The sequence below is a fragment of the Platichthys flesus genome, chromosome 3 (assembly GCF_949316205.1).
Source record: "Platichthys flesus chromosome 3, fPlaFle2.1, whole genome shotgun sequence".
Lineage (NCBI taxonomy): Eukaryota > Metazoa > Chordata > Actinopteri > Pleuronectiformes > Pleuronectidae > Platichthys > Platichthys flesus.
The window spans coordinates 6258326-6276966 of NC_084947.1; the positions used below are offsets into that span (position 1 = coordinate 6258326).

Sequence of the window (18641 nt, forward strand, 5' to 3'; positions counted from 1 at the left end):
GTGACCTGGTAAACCCACTGACCTTGTGTACATTGCGAGCAGCAGCAGCAGCATGGCTGTGTTTGCAGAGATGCATGTGGAGGCTGTGCAGAGTACCAGGGGCTGCTGGGGCGGCAGGTGACACTTCCTCCTGCTGGGCCTGATGCGTGTGCACACACACAGTGGTGTTATTGTAGCAGGGGACCCTTGCGTGAGTGCGCCCATTCTTCGCCTCATCAATTGAAACTGGTCGGTGAGCTAAACCAATGGCTGGATGTGCGCCAGGCAGAGGGCACGATGCCTTCATGGGGGAGGGAGCCTCACCATTCCTCCCCCCTCACCCACAACACTGCCCTGAGCCTTTTAAATATTCCCTTAGACGCGCTGAGGGGTGCTGAGGAGGGTTTCCAACGTATGGAAATGAGCAGAGGGAGATTATGTGTTATTGTTTTATGGTTAAGGAATCATATTGTGCGAATCCAGTGGAGACAGATCCTCCTGTCAGCGCCTCTCTGAGACTCTCGGGATTTTAAATGGTTATTTTTTTACGCATTGTTCGCACGCACCGAGGCAACAAAGCTAAATGACCTTCATACCAACACTAGAGCTACAGGATCCGTTTTTTTAAAGTCTGCTTGCGTCAGCCTTACACGCCCCGCAAAAAAAAAAAACACGCGCAACGTGAGAAGCCTACTACGACTCCATTCAGCTTCGCCACGCCTTCAACGTAAACAAATGGGGGCTTGACCAATGAGATGCTCGATAGATCAGCCGATGATCAGATGACTGAAAAGGAGAAACTATTTAAAACTGTAATGACACCCTGCCGGCAAGTTTACACGTCTGAGGAGCGGCGCATGCACAGAGGCGCGCACCGCAACGCACCGTAACGCACCACCGGCTTCACTCGCTCGCTCTTTGTCGCCACTGGATTCAGATCTCATCCACTTTACCCACCGAGGCGCCACCAGAAACCCGGCGACACAAAGACACATTCTATTTTCCCAGGGAGCTTCCGATCCCCCTTTAACACTCGAGTGGGACTGAGAGATGAATCATAAAACCCTTTTACTGTGGATTTTCCTCCAGTGTGCCGCTGCGCTCTTCGCCCCTGCGCTTGGAGAAAACGCCGCTCTTAAAGGTAAGAAAGGCTTTGTGCACCACTCTCCATTCATCACTATCATTTATTCATTTCCCCAGCACCCAAAGGGGGAAGCTTTTAAAACCGAACGTGGCACGCGTAAAGTGCGTAAAAGGTGTGCGTAAATGGAAAATATAATTCAAAGAAGCATGATATTAGAATTCTCTCTCCTCCCTGCTTAAAGGGCTCCGGTGCGTTTTGGGGCGATGGGGCTTAATAATGAGTAGGAGCCTATAGAGTCTATGGTGGGAACAAGTGTGCCTGGACAGAGAGAGCCAGAAAACCGGGATGGATTTCAAAGACAAGACTGCGACGTGTCCTTTTTGGGAGAGCGGCAGCAAATATGCACCAAGAGCAGGACGCGCAACGCCACGTCTCCCTCTGTGTGTGTGAACTGTTTGGAAAAGATAACTCTGCTGAACCCGCGTTTTACCACAGACCGCTTTCCGCCGTCTTTACTGCCCAGCTGAAGTCATTTTGGTCGGTGTGGCCCATTACCAGAGGGTGTTGAGTTCATCATTTTCATTTAAACCCAGACCTGGTGTTTCTGCCCTGCGGTTTAAAATCACTCATTTGCTTCACCAAGAATGACTCCCAATGAGAGCAGAAGTTTAAAATAGCTGAGGGCTGAGTTTACACATGTTATTATTTAAATGTTTTCCTCCTGCGGGTAAACTGCCAGGATCCTGATGTTGCTTTTCAAGCCCAGAGTTTCAATTTTGCAGTCTGAGCCTCAGACCAGAGAGCTCACTGTGTTGTAAGTCCTCGCCAGCTTTGCAGAGATCCGGCTGCAGTTGTGTCACGGAGTTTGAAATAAAAGAAGAGAAGGGTGGCGGTGACATTTGGGCTCCGCGCCTGCGTCTCCGGTACAACTTGCACCCTTTATTGTAGCAGATGTTGGCTGCAAGGGCGAGATGATTGGCTGCTTCAGTCTCCCCCCTGAAAGTGTGAGGGACCATTGGTTGAATGGTTTCTGAATTTTCTTTGAAATGTGTAGAGATCGGTGTGTTCCTTTTCTTTCTTTGTTTGTTTTAAAGTCATTTTAATGATCAGGAAAGAGATGGAGGAAAACACATTTTGAATCAGTGTATTTTCTCAGTTTGATCTAACCTCCTCTGTCATTTCCCCCTCAGGTCAAGACAGTGAATTGGATGAACTGTCAACCGACAAGCCAATCGATGGAGTCGTCAAGTACAACATGAGGAAGAGTCTGGATTTTGAGCAGGAGGGCTGCTACCTGCAGAATGGCAACAAGGATCGTCTAGAGGAGTGTGGCTTCAATGCCACAGCCAAAACCATCTTCATCATCCACGGCTGGACGGTACGTGAGCCAACATTTATTTTCTATCATCATGTCTAGTTTCAGATCCCCTCTCCATCTGGGTCACAGACGATAAAGCCCAGCCTCACCTCACAGAGGGAAGTGTAGCTTGAGTGTTGAATGATCGGAGGGGAGAGGGCTTTGATTGTTGAAATTCATCATGTGAACGTGAAATAACTGTCAGGGAGAGGACAACCCATTAAAGCTGTTTGCCTGACTTCCATTATCCCCCTTTTCCTCTCCCTCAGATGAGCGGGATATTCGAGAGCTGGATGCAAAAGCTGGTCTCCGCGTTGATGCAGCGGGAAAGCGACGCCAACGTCGTGGTCGTGGATTGGATAATGATGGCTCAGCAGCTGTACCCCGACGCAGTCAACCACACCCACAGTGTCGGCCTCGATATTGCCACCATGATAAACTGGCTACAGGTGTGTAGGCCTTTTAGTCCGACCATGCAAATACATAATTTGGTCAGGCTGCACCCGTCCTGGCACAGAAATGGTTAAACCTTGTTGAGCTTGGTCTTATGAATGCGAGGTCTCTTTAGTGTGTATAAATAAATGGATTTGCTAATGTCTGGGATGTCTGAGCAACCTCGGCAGTTGAGTCAGTAATGCCGAGGAGCTGAGTTCCTGCAAATCCACAAGAACCTGCCTCCCTTCTGTTTTTTACCTGCAGTGAGATCATGTGAGGTCTCCTGTGAGCTTGACAGAAGTGCCAAAACGTGTTTGAAGAAATCCATTTTGATGATTTCTGAAATCAATACTTCGCCCCAAGGCAATTTCGCTCCATTCCTTGTGTTGGGTTGCTTCTTTAAGAACCATTAGATCAACGCTGACAGGGGAATCTAATGGGGATTATAGTCTATTTAACACTTCAGAGGCAGAGACAACAATTCTCATTCAGGATTGTCACCAAATTGGACCAAGTGAGGAAGGAAGCAGGCGTCCTGCCACTTAGTTGTAAACATGGACAAAGAGTATTTCATGGAGACAAACTGAGACAGCTGGTGGAGGCACTGTTGCCTGGACGGGTCTGTGGGTAGATGTGGTCCGGGTTAACTGAGCTTGGCTCGGCTGCAGGCCCGATGGATCATCACTGGCTGAGATCCAGGATTTGTTCATTTCGGGTTCGTGGCGGCAGCTGCTGATGAGTGTTGTAATTTTTCTTTCTCACAGGATGAGCACCAGCTGCCTCTGCTAAACGTGCACCTGATTGGCTACAGCTTAGGCGCACATGTAGCCGGCTACGCTGGAACATTTGTGCGAGGGACCATCGGCAGAATCACTGGTGAGTTCAGTGCTACATGAATCTGGAATCAACCCCGACTCAAAGATGGTGCCGCCCCTGTCTCCTGACACCAAGTCTCTTTGTGTTTCTAATAGGCCTAGACCCAGCAGGACCAATGTTTGAGGGTGTGGAGGAACGGAAGCGTCTCTCTCCAGACGATGCCGACTTTGTGGACGTTCTGCACACATACACCAGAGAGGCTTTGGGAGTGAGCATTGGCATCCAGCAGCCCATTGGGGACATTGACATCTACCCCAATGGCGGCGATGTGCAGCCCGGCTGTGCTCTGGGTGACGTGCTGGCAGTTGCAGGAAGTACGTACTTTACAATAAACACATACATCTATATCTGACTCGATATCTGTTTTTGCAATAGTGCAGCTGCAGCCCAGCTAACCTGCCATCCTCTCTTTCTGCAGATTTCATGGAGGTGATGAAGTGTGAGCACGAGCGCGCTGTGCACTTGTTCGTGGACTCCCTAATGAGCAAGGACCACATGAGCTTTGCCTACCAGTGCACGGGCCCCGATCGCTTCAAGAAGGGCATCTGCCTCAGCTGCCGTAAAAATCGATGCAACAACATCGGCTACAACACCAGGAAGATGCGCAAGAGGCGCAACAGTAAAATGTACCTGAAGACGAATGCCATCACTCCCTTCGGAGGTACGTTACCATCCAGATATGATCCGTCAATTTGTCTTTATCTTTTACTACTATGTTTATTTCCTAGAGTACCACTGATAAGACACTAAACTGAGATATGGTAGAGATGCTTACAGTTAAAGTTCATATCTTGCATCTTTTACGATTCCAGCTTCTCGTGTAAACTACTACTGCACACAACTCAACTGCTGATTAATTATTAACTTATTTTCTCTTTTCTTTCCAGGCTACCACTACCAGATGAAGATGCATGTGTTCAACAGAAAAAATTCCGACAACGCAGATCCCACCTTCCTTGTCAAGTTATACGGCGCCAACAACGACACAACGAAGATATCTGTCGATGTGTAAGTACACAATCTAAATCCTGCAGAGTCACCGACCGCCACAACATGACAATCTATTAAGCCACTGTGCACTGGGTCGATACTGACCCCCAACTGGTCGCTCTGCTGCCTGTGGTACGCTGAAGCACTCAGGCTTGTGACTGTAAATTTGGAATTTGAACTTGAACTATGTTTGTACTGACTGACCTTTTCAAAGTGCCAGTCACGTTGGTTTGTTACGCAGTACAAGCTCAGACTGGGGGAGGAACCTCAGTCAGTCAAGTTTCCATAGATGCTAATGCTGATTAGAGCCTTTGTTGGAATTCTTGGATGGAAAAAGAAATACCATATATCAGCAGAGAGGCATCCCAGGGGCTTAGATCGTCATGCGAGGCTTACCGGTTTTCAATACTTTAGTTAGACTTTTAATCCTCTAATAAATGCGGAATTACAATAATCCACTTGCGCACACATCTGACCCAACCTGGTTTATCTTTGTTCAGCCACGACAACGTCATCGGCCTGAACCTGACCAACACTTTCCTGGTGTTCACTGAGAAGGAGATTGGGGACCTGCTGAAGATCAGTCTGAGCTGGGAAGGAAACGATGAGTCCTGGAGCTCCATGTGGAAGAGCGTGAAGAAGTCCTTCTGGGCCTGGAACGCCAAACCCCCCAAACCCGTCCTGGAAGTCCGGCGCATTCGTGTGAAAGCGGGAGAAACGCAGAAGAAGTAAGTCAAAGGGAGAAGCTGAGCAAAGACCACATATCTGCTCAGTGTCTAGAATAAAGTTGTATTACACTGATTGAACAGTTATTAAGCTGTTGTTTTTTTTTCACGTTTCAGATTTACTTTCTGTGCTCAAGACCCTTCGAAAACTGAAATCTCACCAGGAGAGGCCATAACGTTTGTGAAGTGTCGTGACGGCTGGGAAGTGAAACCTAGAAAAAGGTACGAAACCTTATATGATTTTTTAGAAAGGGACGCAAATAAGCCTGAATTAAATATCTGGTTTCTGTGCAATCTGAGGTAAGGTTTTTGATTGTTCTTCTGTTTTCCATCGACAGGCTGCCCATGTAACAACTCAGCATTTCCAACAACCAATTCACCGTCACCACGGGGGACCCAACATGGATCAACGAGGAGCACTACCTTCTCTTGATGCGAGCACTTTTTCGTTTGGAGGAGGATTGATCAGCGCACGGTGGGGACGAGCTTCAGGTTTCAGCTTCTGGAAGTTTTCTGGTAATTTCTGAAAACGTGGACCCTGGGCTCTGTCCAGCGTACGAGACAGCAGGAGGTCTCCTTGCAGGCTGGAAGCTGGGGCGGTCCTAAATGTCAAATTGCCTGTGAGAGTTGCAGAAAGTTCCTTTTTTGTGTGGACTGTAGTAAAGTAGAATACAGATCTGTGCCTGGGGACAAACACCAGCAATTGTAGTCGCTGTACTGTACATTTTTTAAATATTTCCTATTTATGAATAGAATGGAAGCACTGCAAGACCAACATTATTTATCAGAGCACATCCCAGTTGCAGTATTTGTGTGCGTGTCTGTGTGTGTGTGTGTGTGTGTGTGTGTGTTTTTTTTTTTAATATGTGGGTGATTGTGTGTGTGTGTTGTGCCCAAGATATGTGCCTTTCTGCTGAGAGATTACTGATACACTGTATAACTGAAGGAGATACCGGATCTCGTTGCACACAATCTTTCTGAGGAGGCTTTGTGCGTCATGTTACTGTTACTGTTTGTGGCTTATCTTTTTTTTGGGTTGTGTCTATGTATATAATGTAAATAACTTTTTGGAAAAAAAATAAATGCACCTGTTATTTGTAGAAGCCGTTGCCTGTGTCTTCTGTATTGGTTACTGTCTCTGAAAGATCCTATCCAACCATTGTCTGTACCACTTAAAGGGTTATGGGGGGGGGGGGGGGGGCCCCAAACCCAATCCCAATCCCAATCCCATTGACTTTATTTGGACTCTCTAATTAACCTAACCCCAATGTGCATGTCTTTGGACAGAGCTCCATACAGAAGGGTCCTAACTGAACTAGGATTCAAACCAAGAACCTTTCTGCCGTGGGGCGACAGTGCTGCCCCTCTGTGCCACGGTGCCGTCCCTGGTTGATCCCAGGTTTCACTATGAGACCACATCCGTCCCCTTGATTTGGACTGATGAGCCTGTAAGCGGCCTCGACAATCATTTGTGAATCGAGCCACAACCGCAATTTTTCGATCTGAGTGTTGGTGGCAACGCCTTAGTGAAACTGATACCTGAGAATCAGCCAGGTGTACTGGGGGAGCCGACACCTTTTTGATACCTCCTTGCTTTTGATCTCTATTCTATTTGTATCATGGGCCAGTTTGGAAATAAAGATTGTTCTTTAGTCCTCGTCACATCTGATTTACCAGTAGCTCATTTTTCCTCAGTCCAAACATCTCGATCTCCCTGCAAACTGGGGAACTCGTGACTAAATAGACAAGTTACTGTACAACACTTTTGGGCAACGGTCTGTGGAGCAACACGGCCAACAGAGCAGAATTCTTTGCGGTGTTTGTAATTGCATCTCTTTGTTGCCCAACATGTTTAAAGGCTCACTGATAGCTATCTTTCAACATAACATAAATCTTTGATTGTGACTCGTAATGCACCTGGAATTCCACACACATTCCTCCTCTGCCATGACACAACAGCATGTGTCGGTGCATGCAGCGGCGAAGTGGCAACCTCCTGCTCAGGAACGGAAATATTTCTCGAAACACATCGATGTCTTTGTTGTCACTGAAATGCCAGGGAGGTTAGTAAGAGAGGAAACATCTCGGTACACTTGACATCTGGTGATTGAGTCCCCCCATGAGTCATCCTCCGTGATTCCTCCTACTTTTTATCTCTATAAACATCTTTTTGTGTCCAGTTCATCTCTGTTATGTCTCGTGTGAATGACTCGCTGCAGCAGTGACCAATTTTTCCACGAGTCAGACGACCTCCATCCAGCGAGGCCGCGAGTCAGTCTGTTCCTAGAAACATTGAGCCGTCGGGTCACCACACTGACCACCACACCACCCACTGTTCATTTAGTGACTCAGTTCAGCTTTTATAGTCATGAAGGCTCTTAACCTCCTCGATTCCATCTGCCTCTTTAGTCCCAGTCTGCTCGACCAGTTGAGATTCTAGAACTGGACCTGTGTGAGTTGGGTGTTTTTAAACCCTTGAAGGTTGTTTGAGAAGCAATTCTTAACCTGATGTTGATGAACATGAGTAGATGGAGTTTTCTAAGTTGTCCTTATTTGTTGAAAGAGTGGGAGATTGAATGATTTTTTGTGGCAGGTGTCTGTTTGCAGATATGGACTCTGCCATGGTTGCAAATGGCCGTTTTCACCTGTGGCACCACTTATCCCTGGTTGTTAACTTAGACCCATGTTTTCTCTAACTGTCTCATACTGTCCTTCAGATGATTGGATGGTGATTGAAGAAAAATTTGATCAGTTTTTTAATCAATTTCCTTATTGGATTTCTTGCCACAAGTTTCATTAGAAAACTTTCAACACTTTTAATGATGCATGTCAACATTAAGCTACAATCAACATCCAGAAATCCAATGACCTTCCAGATTTAAGTGAGTCCTGGGTTATACAGTAAATTCAGTGAAAGTACTTCTTTGAACGAGGCCCCGGTGAATCTTTTTTTTTAAATACACAATTCAAAATCCACATATAAACAACAGCGCACAACATAAATCAAAACACAAGGTGGGAAAGTGTGTTTGTTGTTGGTTGACCCTCAAACATTTCCACCCAATTGTCTGAATCATTTACATTTTAACATGACCCTATCCTACAAATAGATCCCCAGTCTCAAGCTGCATTCGACTGTTGGCGTTTCCTGTTCTACATCATTGTCAAATATGTGCCTGTCATATATGTTATGTAACATGTAACAACACAACTCTTTCTAAGCAGGAACATACACAATCCACAGTGACCTACCACAGATGAGCTGTTCAAAATGAGCAGCCAATCAGAGATCACGTGCTTTGCAGCCTGTGTTCAGGTTTCTACAGTTCACACATAGTTTGTCTACATGTGTCTATAATTACCCTGTCACCTGGTGCCGCGGTTGTGTTTGCTGGTGGGCGTGTGAGGGCAGACGGTTTTCCCCATTACTCCTGGTGCACACGTCACACTTTGACACCACTGTTATGGCGAGGTGGGATTACTTCCTGCACACGGCCTCTGGTAAACATTGCGGTGTCAAACCACGTTTCCAGGTTTTAGTGAGTCCTGGGTTTATACTGCAGCCACCGAGAAAATTCATGTTAACCTGCTTTTTGAAACGGGTTCTTTTGTTGAAAGACGCAATTCAAGATCCGAGTATGAACAATGACACAGCTCCAGTAAAAAAAAAAAATCGAAACACAGGACTGGAAAGTGCTTTGTTCCCACTTTGCCTGACTGGTATTACAAGTTGTTAAATCCAGATCAGGTTTCGGAAGCTGACAGTGTGTTTTTACTGTTGGTGGCACAGTTTACAATATAAGCTCAGGACATATGCTGATCCGCCAGGTGCGTCTTCAAATAAATCTCAAATGTCAAACACTCGATATTATTATCAAGTTGACATATCGATGAGAACCATTGTTAGGTTTCTGTTCCATTCTTGCTTCTTGGAAATTCAGAGGAACTCCTCTGGTTAAAAACCGAAAAAAGGAAACCAAACCGATAAAAAACGTTTTTCTCTGACTGCAGCACAAATTAGAAGTTAATCATTTAATTTTAAAAGGAACATATGACTCTCAGAAATCTATATATGAAAGCATAAAACCGATTTCTGAGAATTATTTGTATATATATATTTATATATATATAAATTTATATATATATATATATATATATATACATTATGACTGCAGCACTGCCGAGAAGAGGCTCTGGATTCAGACTGCTGATAAAAGAGATAAATAGAAACCGTGCACATTTACAATCCACCTGAATGAACTTGAATACGTTTGCAGATCTAAATGTTTCCTTTTCATGGTCCTTCAGGCGCTGTGTCTGTCATTGCTTCCAAACCATTAGGCGCAGCATGCCATGTTAACCCCCTGTGCCACGTGCCGCCCAGATTAAAGGGTGGTGGTGAATACAATGCCACATGTTGGGATGTTGGCTCAAGCCACGCACCGGCAGCAGAGAGGCGGGAAGGGGGGGGGGGGGGGGGCACTCTGTGTGATCCTGATGGTCCACGCACGCACTGATGTCAAAGTCAGAGTGAGGAGCAGTTTGAGAAATCTCGGGAAACATCTGAGTACGTCACAGTGGTGGCAGTGGAAACTCTCAGCAGAGCTTGTTGTTGAACTCCACACAAACACACACACACACACACACACACAACATGTGCTGTACTCCAGCTGAGTGGTTGTGGCACGTCAGTCCAAGCCTGGCTGGAGTTGAAAGCACCGAGGTCATATGGTCTCTCCGTGGTTTCCAAGTAAGACGTCCTCTTGAATTTTCTAGGAATGTGAGCTGTGAGAAGGACGAAGGTGGACCGGACCGGAGTATGATCTTTCATAAGTCTGTTTGGACAAATGATCCGCTGGAAATGTGATGTGAGGAGAATGTTTTGGTTGGTTATCTGAAAATGGAAAAGCCCAGATGCAGTGGAGGATCACGCGGGACAACTCAAACATGAACCCTCCTTTGCTTTCACCACAAGAGAAGCTTCATGTTTTAGTTGTGAAGAATCCAGCTTGAATCATCTGTTGGGCCTTTTCTCTCTCGGATCGATGTCGTGAGCCTGAGGGACAGAGACACTGATTATTTCTTTTATCAATTAAAGGAGATGAAAAGCAAAATGACGTCGTTCATGTAACTCTCCCAATCACTGCAATCAGCAAAGTTGAGACTAGACCTTGTGCAATGCAGCCCTCTCATTCATTTGAATGGAGCAAGTCTGGTGGCACAGCAGAGGTGCCAATGCAGCACAAGTGTGTGTGTGTGTGTGGGCAGGGGGGGGGGGGGCAGCTCAGCTTTTACAAAAAAAAACCTTATATCAGCAAGTTGCAGTTTTGATCACTCAAATACATGAAAGTACGAGTTCCCGATATAAAGCACTTCCACATGAGTAATTGTCATTTTGATGACTAAAAACAAGTAGCCTTCACATTAAAGAGATTTGACTCAAAGTGGGTTTGGCATAAATGTATTATTTGATATTGTAAAGAAAATGGGGTGAATTGTGATGATTGACAACTGAGACTGACTCTGATTGGTTGCAGCGCATGTATCTGCTGGACCTTGATACAAGGGGCTTCACACCACAACCTCTAATGCACAGACTCCCATTTCCAAATACATACACAGCAGGGTATCTGGGATATTTCACTTTCCTTTTTGCACAATGGAAGGAAGTGGAGACACGGCTTATAGATCTTCATAACTGTCAAATATCTGCCTCTTGTTTATGGTCACGTCGCTGCACGTGGCTCCACGCCGTGTCTCTGGGGGACATCATGATGTCAAGAGGAAAGTAGAGGGCACCTCACAGGACTCGTTCTAAGTGGGAAAACATACACTGGTCAAAATAAACCAATCAGAGATCCCACGCTTTGCGGCCCATGTTTATGTTTTGACAGTGCATACATTGTTTGTTTACACGCGTCTATAATTACACTGTCAGCCGGTCCCTGCGTGTGAGAGCCGGTGGCCGTGCGAGGTCAGACGATTTTCCACAGGTCTCCTGATGCACACACGTCACACTTTGACACGGCTGTTATGGAGTCACATTTGTCTCCTTGTTACCTTGAACAACTTTGTGTGGGATCAGCCTTGCCTTATACAACGTTGCAGCTGCAGGCGGAGAGGTTGCTCCCGGTCGGAGGTGTTGCTAGACGCATCAGTTCCTGTTTTACGAGTTCCAAGGAGAGTTCCTGAGGTCAAGTTCACAACCAGAGGCCCGACGTCATGATGAAGAACATCTGCCAACACAAGCTGAAATAACCACCTTCTATTTGTGGGATACATGAGCTCTCCGCTTTTAAAACTTCATCTATCTGGTTAATAAGAGTTAACATATTTATGTAGGTTTGAGACACGGAAGCAAAGTTCTGTTTTGTGCAAAAAAAATGGTAGTGAGGTCTATATTTATTATATTATATCTGTGTATATGTTTTGGATTTTTGGTTATTAAAGGCTCAAAAGTTGAGTGAAATTACTGTGGTTATGAACTCATGTCTTCAACTCAAGTTCCAGAGCGCAGAGGTCATGTGAGGTCAGGGGTTCGTTGCCCCAAACGATCTCAGCCGGACCTCTGTCTGGCTCTAAGCTCCTCGCTGACCTCAGGCTCCCTTCCCCGGCCGACAGGACGTCCCAGCATCACACCATATTTGACAATGACCACACCCCGTCCACAGAGTACAACTGGAGAGACCAGAGGGCCAATGGTTGAGGAGCTTTCCATGTAAACCCAGATGACCCAGTCAGCTGTCTGAATCCGAATCAGCTCTCTTCCCTTTCTCCACGGAATTTCTCCTGTTGAATGGAGAATTACTGCCTGTGTCTGAATGTCACATATTTGCCACGACCTCTTCCCAGATGTCAAATGGTATTTTTCAGAGTTATCTTCCAAACAGGAACTATGTAAACCACAAATGGTTTATTTCAATTTCTGTTTCTATTCCAAGGAAATATCTAAATCCTGATGGTTTACACGCAACACTCTGTTCCACTGTCAAAGGCTGTGTTTTATTTAATGGAATCTCATCCAAATATTGATCTGAAGAGTGCTTAACCTTTTGAAGGGATGATTTGGAATAAATACTTCAAAAATATGTTTACTGCCTTGTTTCTAAAGCTTATTAATCAATCAAGTTTGGTTTGTCGTGCATCAAAGTGAAGGTAAAACACCTAATTGTAATCATTTCATTTCTGTTTGTGTACAGATGAAAACAAATGATATCAAAAGTGTTAATAACTAAAACTTTAGATAAGTTCCAACCTAGGCTAGCTGTTTCCCCTTGCTTCCAGTCTTTAAGCTAAGCTAATCTTTTCCTATAACAATTCTAGTTTAATGCATTAGATTCATATAGATTTTATCAATTAACTCTCAGAAAGAAGGAGAATACGTTTATTTCCTACAGTGGTGAACTCTTCCTTTAAGCCATTCGATGTACCTAAAGTTACCCTCAACGAGATGTGTGTGAAAGTTGAATAATGGGGACGGGTCTAAAATAGAACATTACAGTCTGTTTGAAAGACACCTGAGTGGTCGGTGACCTGAGTCCGAGTCAATATTAGAAAACCTCTTGTTCAGGTCACTCAGTAAAGTCGGAGCGAACAAATAGTCCACACGGCATAAAGCAGGGTCGTGGAAGGTGAAACCCAAATTAAAAGGTGAATATGTCGAATTTCTATTGATCTCCTCCCTGCAGACATCACTGTGCGTGTGTGTGTGTGTAATTTCAACCTGAATTGTGTTGCCACATAATGACCCTCACTGTCAAGGTCATGTTCCCGCTCCTGTCCGCTTTGTTTGTATTTCAGCAGGATTACGCAAAAAGGATTGAATCAATTTCCATGACATGTGGGGGGGGGATTTGGGTTCAGAATCTTGCTCTTGGACACTTCGACACACAGATTGATCGAGCCAGGGATTGAATGACTGACTTTCTGGTTATTGGACGACCCGATATAACCCCGTAAGCCATAGCTGCCCCCCCTCATAACCCAATTATGCTTTCACACTTTGCTTGCATGGCACTCGTAGGTGTTCTTAGATGAGACAATATCAGCTACAGGATCGGAACTTCTCTCTAAAACTCTTTCATCAGCTTTTTTTTTGTACTTCACATGTTACCAGCACAGTGCAAGACCATAAAAGTGTCAATTAGTTATGATTTATTTTTGGATGAAACGAGGGAACAGCAAGTATGTTCTCATTATCCTAGCAAAGGGTTTCACTCAAATGTAATTGGTCTTCACAACAGTGCAAGAACACAAACCCCGAAGCTCTCCCACAGACTCACACAGAGCATCACTGTTGCTAATATTGAACTGTATGATTCACTGTGCTCCGACACACACATACACACACACACACGCACCCACACACACACACACACACCGCCTCTATGGCTGCTCGGACCATTGTCGTTTCTTCTGTCGCCGTTTCATGGTGTCAGAGGTGTAGGCTGAGACTTTCTCATGGGAACGAGCCAGACATGAATGAGGAATGCAAAGAAATGCCCTCGGAGCTGAAAGAGAGAGAAAAAAAAAAACTGTAATCTGCTGAGAATAGGATTTATGTAATTCTCACATGTTACAAAAGAATACGTTCACTCTCCGTCTACGGTGAATTTTCAACGAGACACGTTGATTAAACTGCTTGAAATCAGATTAAACATTCTGAACTACACAAACAGTCTGGGCAGGAGGCCGGCAGGCTGCACAGAGGGATGTTGTGTATGATTTAAATTTTTTTTTTTCTAGATTTACATTGTGCTTATTATATCGATTTGGAGGAGAATTTCAGATCTAATTTTATCAGTGACGGTTACTGGGACTGGGCGAGACTCTCTGACGTGCCTCGTTCCTGTGGGTGCGGGTGTATCAGCCCTTTATCAGCATTCTAAATGTTTGTTGTCCACATGTCAACCACAGAGTGACACCATGTGTTTGCTGAACAATGGCCCTTACAGACCATGTGTGACTTAAAACCAGTTCCCTGCTTTGTATGATTACACTCTATTTCGCCTGCGTGCATAACAAAGATAATCCGCTTTACGACAAAGTCACACGACAAAACATTTACTAATGTTTTTGGTTCTGGTTTAATCTGCATGTGGTGGTTCTCGGCTGCTTTAGTAACATGGACAGGCTTACATTGAAACATCTCACTTAAGGGTTACGACACTATGAAACATGGACATTGGTCTTTTTTTGGCGTGGACTCAGGACAGAGACGCACTTTACCGCCGCCGAGCCAAATCCATGAAATGCATTTGTCTTTGAAGTCATATGGTTTGATTCCTGTGATCAGAAGATCTTTGGTTTTACAGTGGATCAAACACAGTGGATTGTCTACAGGCCGAGTCGGTGCAGCAGCAGACAGATCCCACCTCAAAGGGAACTTCACTTTTCATCAGAGCCACACTGGTGTGGAATGAGGATTTACTGTTAATCTTTTAATACCAGCAGCATATTTCAAAGACACTTTTGTTGAAGACAGTGGGGAGGGGTAGTGTAAGTGCACTGAGGTCATACACTCATCCCACATTGAAATCCCTTAAATGTGGCAACTTAAAATAATATCAAGTCATATTTTATTGTAAAGGTTTATGGGCTCCTTATGATTTCCAAGTAAAGTTTTCTGAAAATATGTACAGTATTTTATAATGTTTGCAGTATTTATTATAGTTTGTAAGTACATTTCAATTTGCATATTAAAAAAAAGAAAACATTCGAGGATCCGTCGGAAAAGCTCCTCACCTTAAAAGAGGGTTACTTCAGCAAATTGTGTAAAATGGAGCATGGTCTGTATTCATATAATTTATTTTATAAATACATAATATCTATATATACAAATAAATACTTTGAATCAACATAAACACATTTCCACTAGGTTAATCAGGTTTGGAAGGCGATACTGATCGATTGAAGTTTACACAAAAATTGGTGCAAAGCGATCCTGGTGCATATGTATCTGACAATGTGAACAATTGTGCAGTTCAGTTGCAGTGAGATTCCACTAAAAGGCAAAATGCAAGAATAAATAAGTAACCATAAAATTGTATTTGCCTTTGGTTCTGCAGCCTCCTCTACGTCGGCGTCTGTGCGAGCTCATAAAATTAACCGGTCCTTCTTCAAACTTCTTGAGAATTAGAGATAATGCTTTGTGGTTAATACCAGCCCTGCCTCTAACTGCTCTCATTTTTTCCTATTAACATATTTTGGTGCAATATTTAACCAAACCACACAATAATAAAAAAAGTTTTTAAATTGCCCTGGTCAGGTGAGCATGCTGAGCAACTAGAAATCCAAGGTTAGTGGGATCACAGCAGCAGGTTCTGACCTTTGAGGACTTTATACATTATAACATGAGAACTCTGGACTCGTGGTTTTCACATTTTGATCTAAACTACTCATCTGTAAAGTTCTCTGTGTGTATCTTCACTGTTTCTGCAACCAGACAGGCAGGCAGACAGATGGACAGACAGATGGACAGGCAGGCAGGCAGGCAGGCAGACAGACAGACAGACAGACAGACAGACAGACCTACTGAAAAAGCCAAAACACACACAGACTCAAGGTTATACCAGCTTGTCATGCCTGGTACCAATGATTAAATATTTGGATCTGTGAAGACAGAGCTGCTCCATCAAGGACATTATTATATAAGCTGTATCATTAAACTCTGTGATACTTCATATTGTAAAAAATATGGTATAAACATAGATTGTCTAACTCTGCAAACATCTTCTGGTGCACAGGATGTGTCCTGTATGTGTCTGGCAGTAATAACAGTAACAGTAATAATACACACTGGAGGACAAGGATTGTCTTCTGTCCAAAAGTACATCTGCTCTAAATGCTCCAGATAAAAAGCATCGAGCAATGAGAAGCAGACTGTCCCTGGTTGCTCTGCTTGTTGGATTAGAAACAGGGGGACATGATTGAACGTGTGCCAGAATAGAATTTCAGCTTATTTGATCAATTACAAGCATATGTCGTATTTCTTTACTCTTTATATAACAGTTATGTTGGTTATTAAAATAGATTTGATGTTGTAGTTTAGGTTACACTCCTGTGCTCAACACAATGCTGGCGTCAAGCACCAACTCCAAACGTTCCATTTGTTCTACACAGGAGTTCCACCCTGCATTGTGGCCTTGAGGCATGAATCATCGGTGTAAGCACGAGACACGCCCTGCTAGAACTAGACTCACCAGGTGATAGATTTTGGCAAAGAACCATGGGAACTCAATTCATAACGGAAACGTTTTATTAACATTTTGCCACTGATGTTTATCCCTGAAGGTGAAGCTGCTGGTTTTAGCTTCATTCCACTCGTAGATACTTTAAATCAGCAGTAATCAATATTTACTGATTGTATTTGTGTAAACTTGCCATAAAAAGTTGTTTAACTCTTTAACTTTGAATAATCCCATTACAGAGGCCTCAGTGTCAGTGACCCAGCTGTGTGGGACATCACGGACTGTCTAGACTTTCATCATCACATGTTTGCTGAACTTGCTGGCGTCGTTAGAGATTTTGGGGAAATTGTGAAATATGACAGTGGAGTTTCATATAAGAAGAAAATTGTGTAATATTAAACTACAGTAAATCAGACGGAACTCGTGATGAAGGCTCAGGACAAAGCTGACCAGTGACCATGGTGGCTTTGGTAACAAACTTTATTTCATATGTATGTAGTATTATCATCCTGTTCCTCTGAATTTTACCCCAGTTTTACTCTAGTTGTAACTGTCAACTTGTGTGGGCATGACTTGTATTACTGTCATCCGGATTTTTCCTTTCAAATCTCTTTACCCATCACTGAGTTTCTCCTTCGTGTCCGATTAACAGAAACCCTCCCAAGCAGGCTTATGTTACTTTAAACACAGACTTGGTATTAAGAAGATCTCACCTCTCAACCTCTCCATCCTCCTGATGTATGGGAACTGACCCCATGAGCTTTACTGTATGTTGTGGTTTTCTGTGGGAACCTGTGTTGACTGAGGAACAGACACAGCCATGTCCTGGCTTGATATGGATTATGCAACCCCCGGAAGGCTGGTGATGGTGTTCTCAACTCAAATTACACTCGCAGTAGGACATCTGTGCACATACCTGAGCACACTTACCCTCACACACGGCCCTGACGCCGACTACAGCCTCTCCAAAGGGAAAAGGATTAAAGGTGACCATAAACGGGAAGCACTCCTGCTCAGCGCAAACACAGACACAGTCATGAGCAGAATGGACGAGGGGGGATGAAGGGATTTCCCCCGGGATTGTGTATTTTTGTGAATGAATGAGTCGCACACAATGGCGTGACACACCAGCTTGAGAGATACAGGGACGAGAGCTTCGGGGGGAGAAGAGAAAGATGACAGAGGAGCGCACCGACAAATGTGAAACCACTTCTTCCTGCGGCGGTTGGTTGTTAGTCATGAAATAGTATTTCAGAAAGAATGAAAAGGAACCACGGAAACTGAAAGAGAGAGAGAGAGAGAGAGAGAGAGCGGGGGAGAGAAAATAGCACAAACGTGTTGATTGGCTCAGGACGGGGTGCCTGATTCTTGGCCCATTGTGATTGGCTGAGAGGTATGGCCTCACCTTAAAAGAGGGTTACTCCAGTTCAATGACATTGAGATTTCCATACGTGTGTCGGCGTGGTGGAAAACTGAGCCTTCACCACACAGACATGCCTTTTCTAATCAGCAGCATGTGTGGGCATCGATCGCTGCACATTCCTGAACCCGTTCATTTCCTTTACTGTGAGAACCTTTCTAAAGAGCTGTAAATCAAGATCCAGGCTTCTCTGGACTAAACGGAAGCTCAAAGAAACAAATAACCAAATAACTTCCTCCTCAGTTCCACCGAATGTGACCAAGGACCGTAAAACCAGACTCTGAACAAAATTCATTTGTAGGCATGTACACAGTCCTACTCTGTGTAGCGTGTAGCGGAGCCAACCCCCCCATGCCAACTCCAACCATAACCCTGACCCTTTCCCCATCTCCTCCACCAAAACTTTACACTGACCCTAATCCCCGGACCGTGACCCGGTGCTCTCTTTGAACGTTAGCCACTGAGGGCGTGACACTTGGCCAAACAAAGGGACTTTGTTTCAAATCCAACTCAAGCCTCAGAGATTTGCCCACCAGCCCAGAGATGTTACAAGAGAGAGGGACAACCCACTTAAGGAATTGAATTG

At 44.5% G+C, this 18641-nt stretch overlaps 1 protein-coding gene and 1 long non-coding RNA gene across 2 annotated transcripts; one reads left to right on the top strand and one right to left on the bottom strand.

The window, feature by feature from the left end:
• Positions 1–799: 799 nt before the first annotated feature.
• Positions 800–6549, top strand: lipg (lipase, endothelial). Its single transcript, XM_062381564.1, has 10 exons — positions 800–1120; positions 2254–2441; positions 2690–2869; positions 3620–3731; positions 3827–4045; positions 4150–4392; positions 4619–4739; positions 5222–5449; positions 5564–5668; positions 5785–6549. The coding sequence occupies exons 1-10, from the start codon at positions 1030–1032 to the stop codon at positions 5795–5797; spliced, it is 1500 nt and encodes a 499-aa protein (XP_062237548.1). The 5' UTR covers positions 800–1029; the 3' UTR covers positions 5798–6549.
• Positions 6550–13579: 7030 nt separating this feature from the next.
• Positions 13580–17888, bottom strand: LOC133950910 (uncharacterized). Its single transcript, XR_009920436.1, has 3 exons — positions 17764–17888; positions 17566–17644; positions 13580–13956 (listed from the first exon to the last, which is right to left on the bottom strand). It is a non-coding gene; the product is annotated as an uncharacterized LOC133950910 (long non-coding RNA).
• Between the last annotated feature and the right edge of the window lie 753 nt (positions 17889–18641).

Excerpts from the sequence above, each read along its gene's own strand:
- lipg (XM_062381564.1), top strand. The coding sequence starts at position 1,030 with ATGAATCATAAAACCCTTTTACTGTGGATTTTCCTCCAGTGTGCCGCT. Across the intron at positions 2,442-2,689 it reads TCATCATCCACGGCTGGACG|ATGAGCGGGATATTCGAGAG; the intron begins GTACGTGAGCCA and ends CCTCTCCCTCAG. Across the intron at positions 2,870-3,619 it reads CCATGATAAACTGGCTACAG|GATGAGCACCAGCTGCCTCT; the intron begins GTGTGTAGGCCT and ends TCTTTCTCACAG.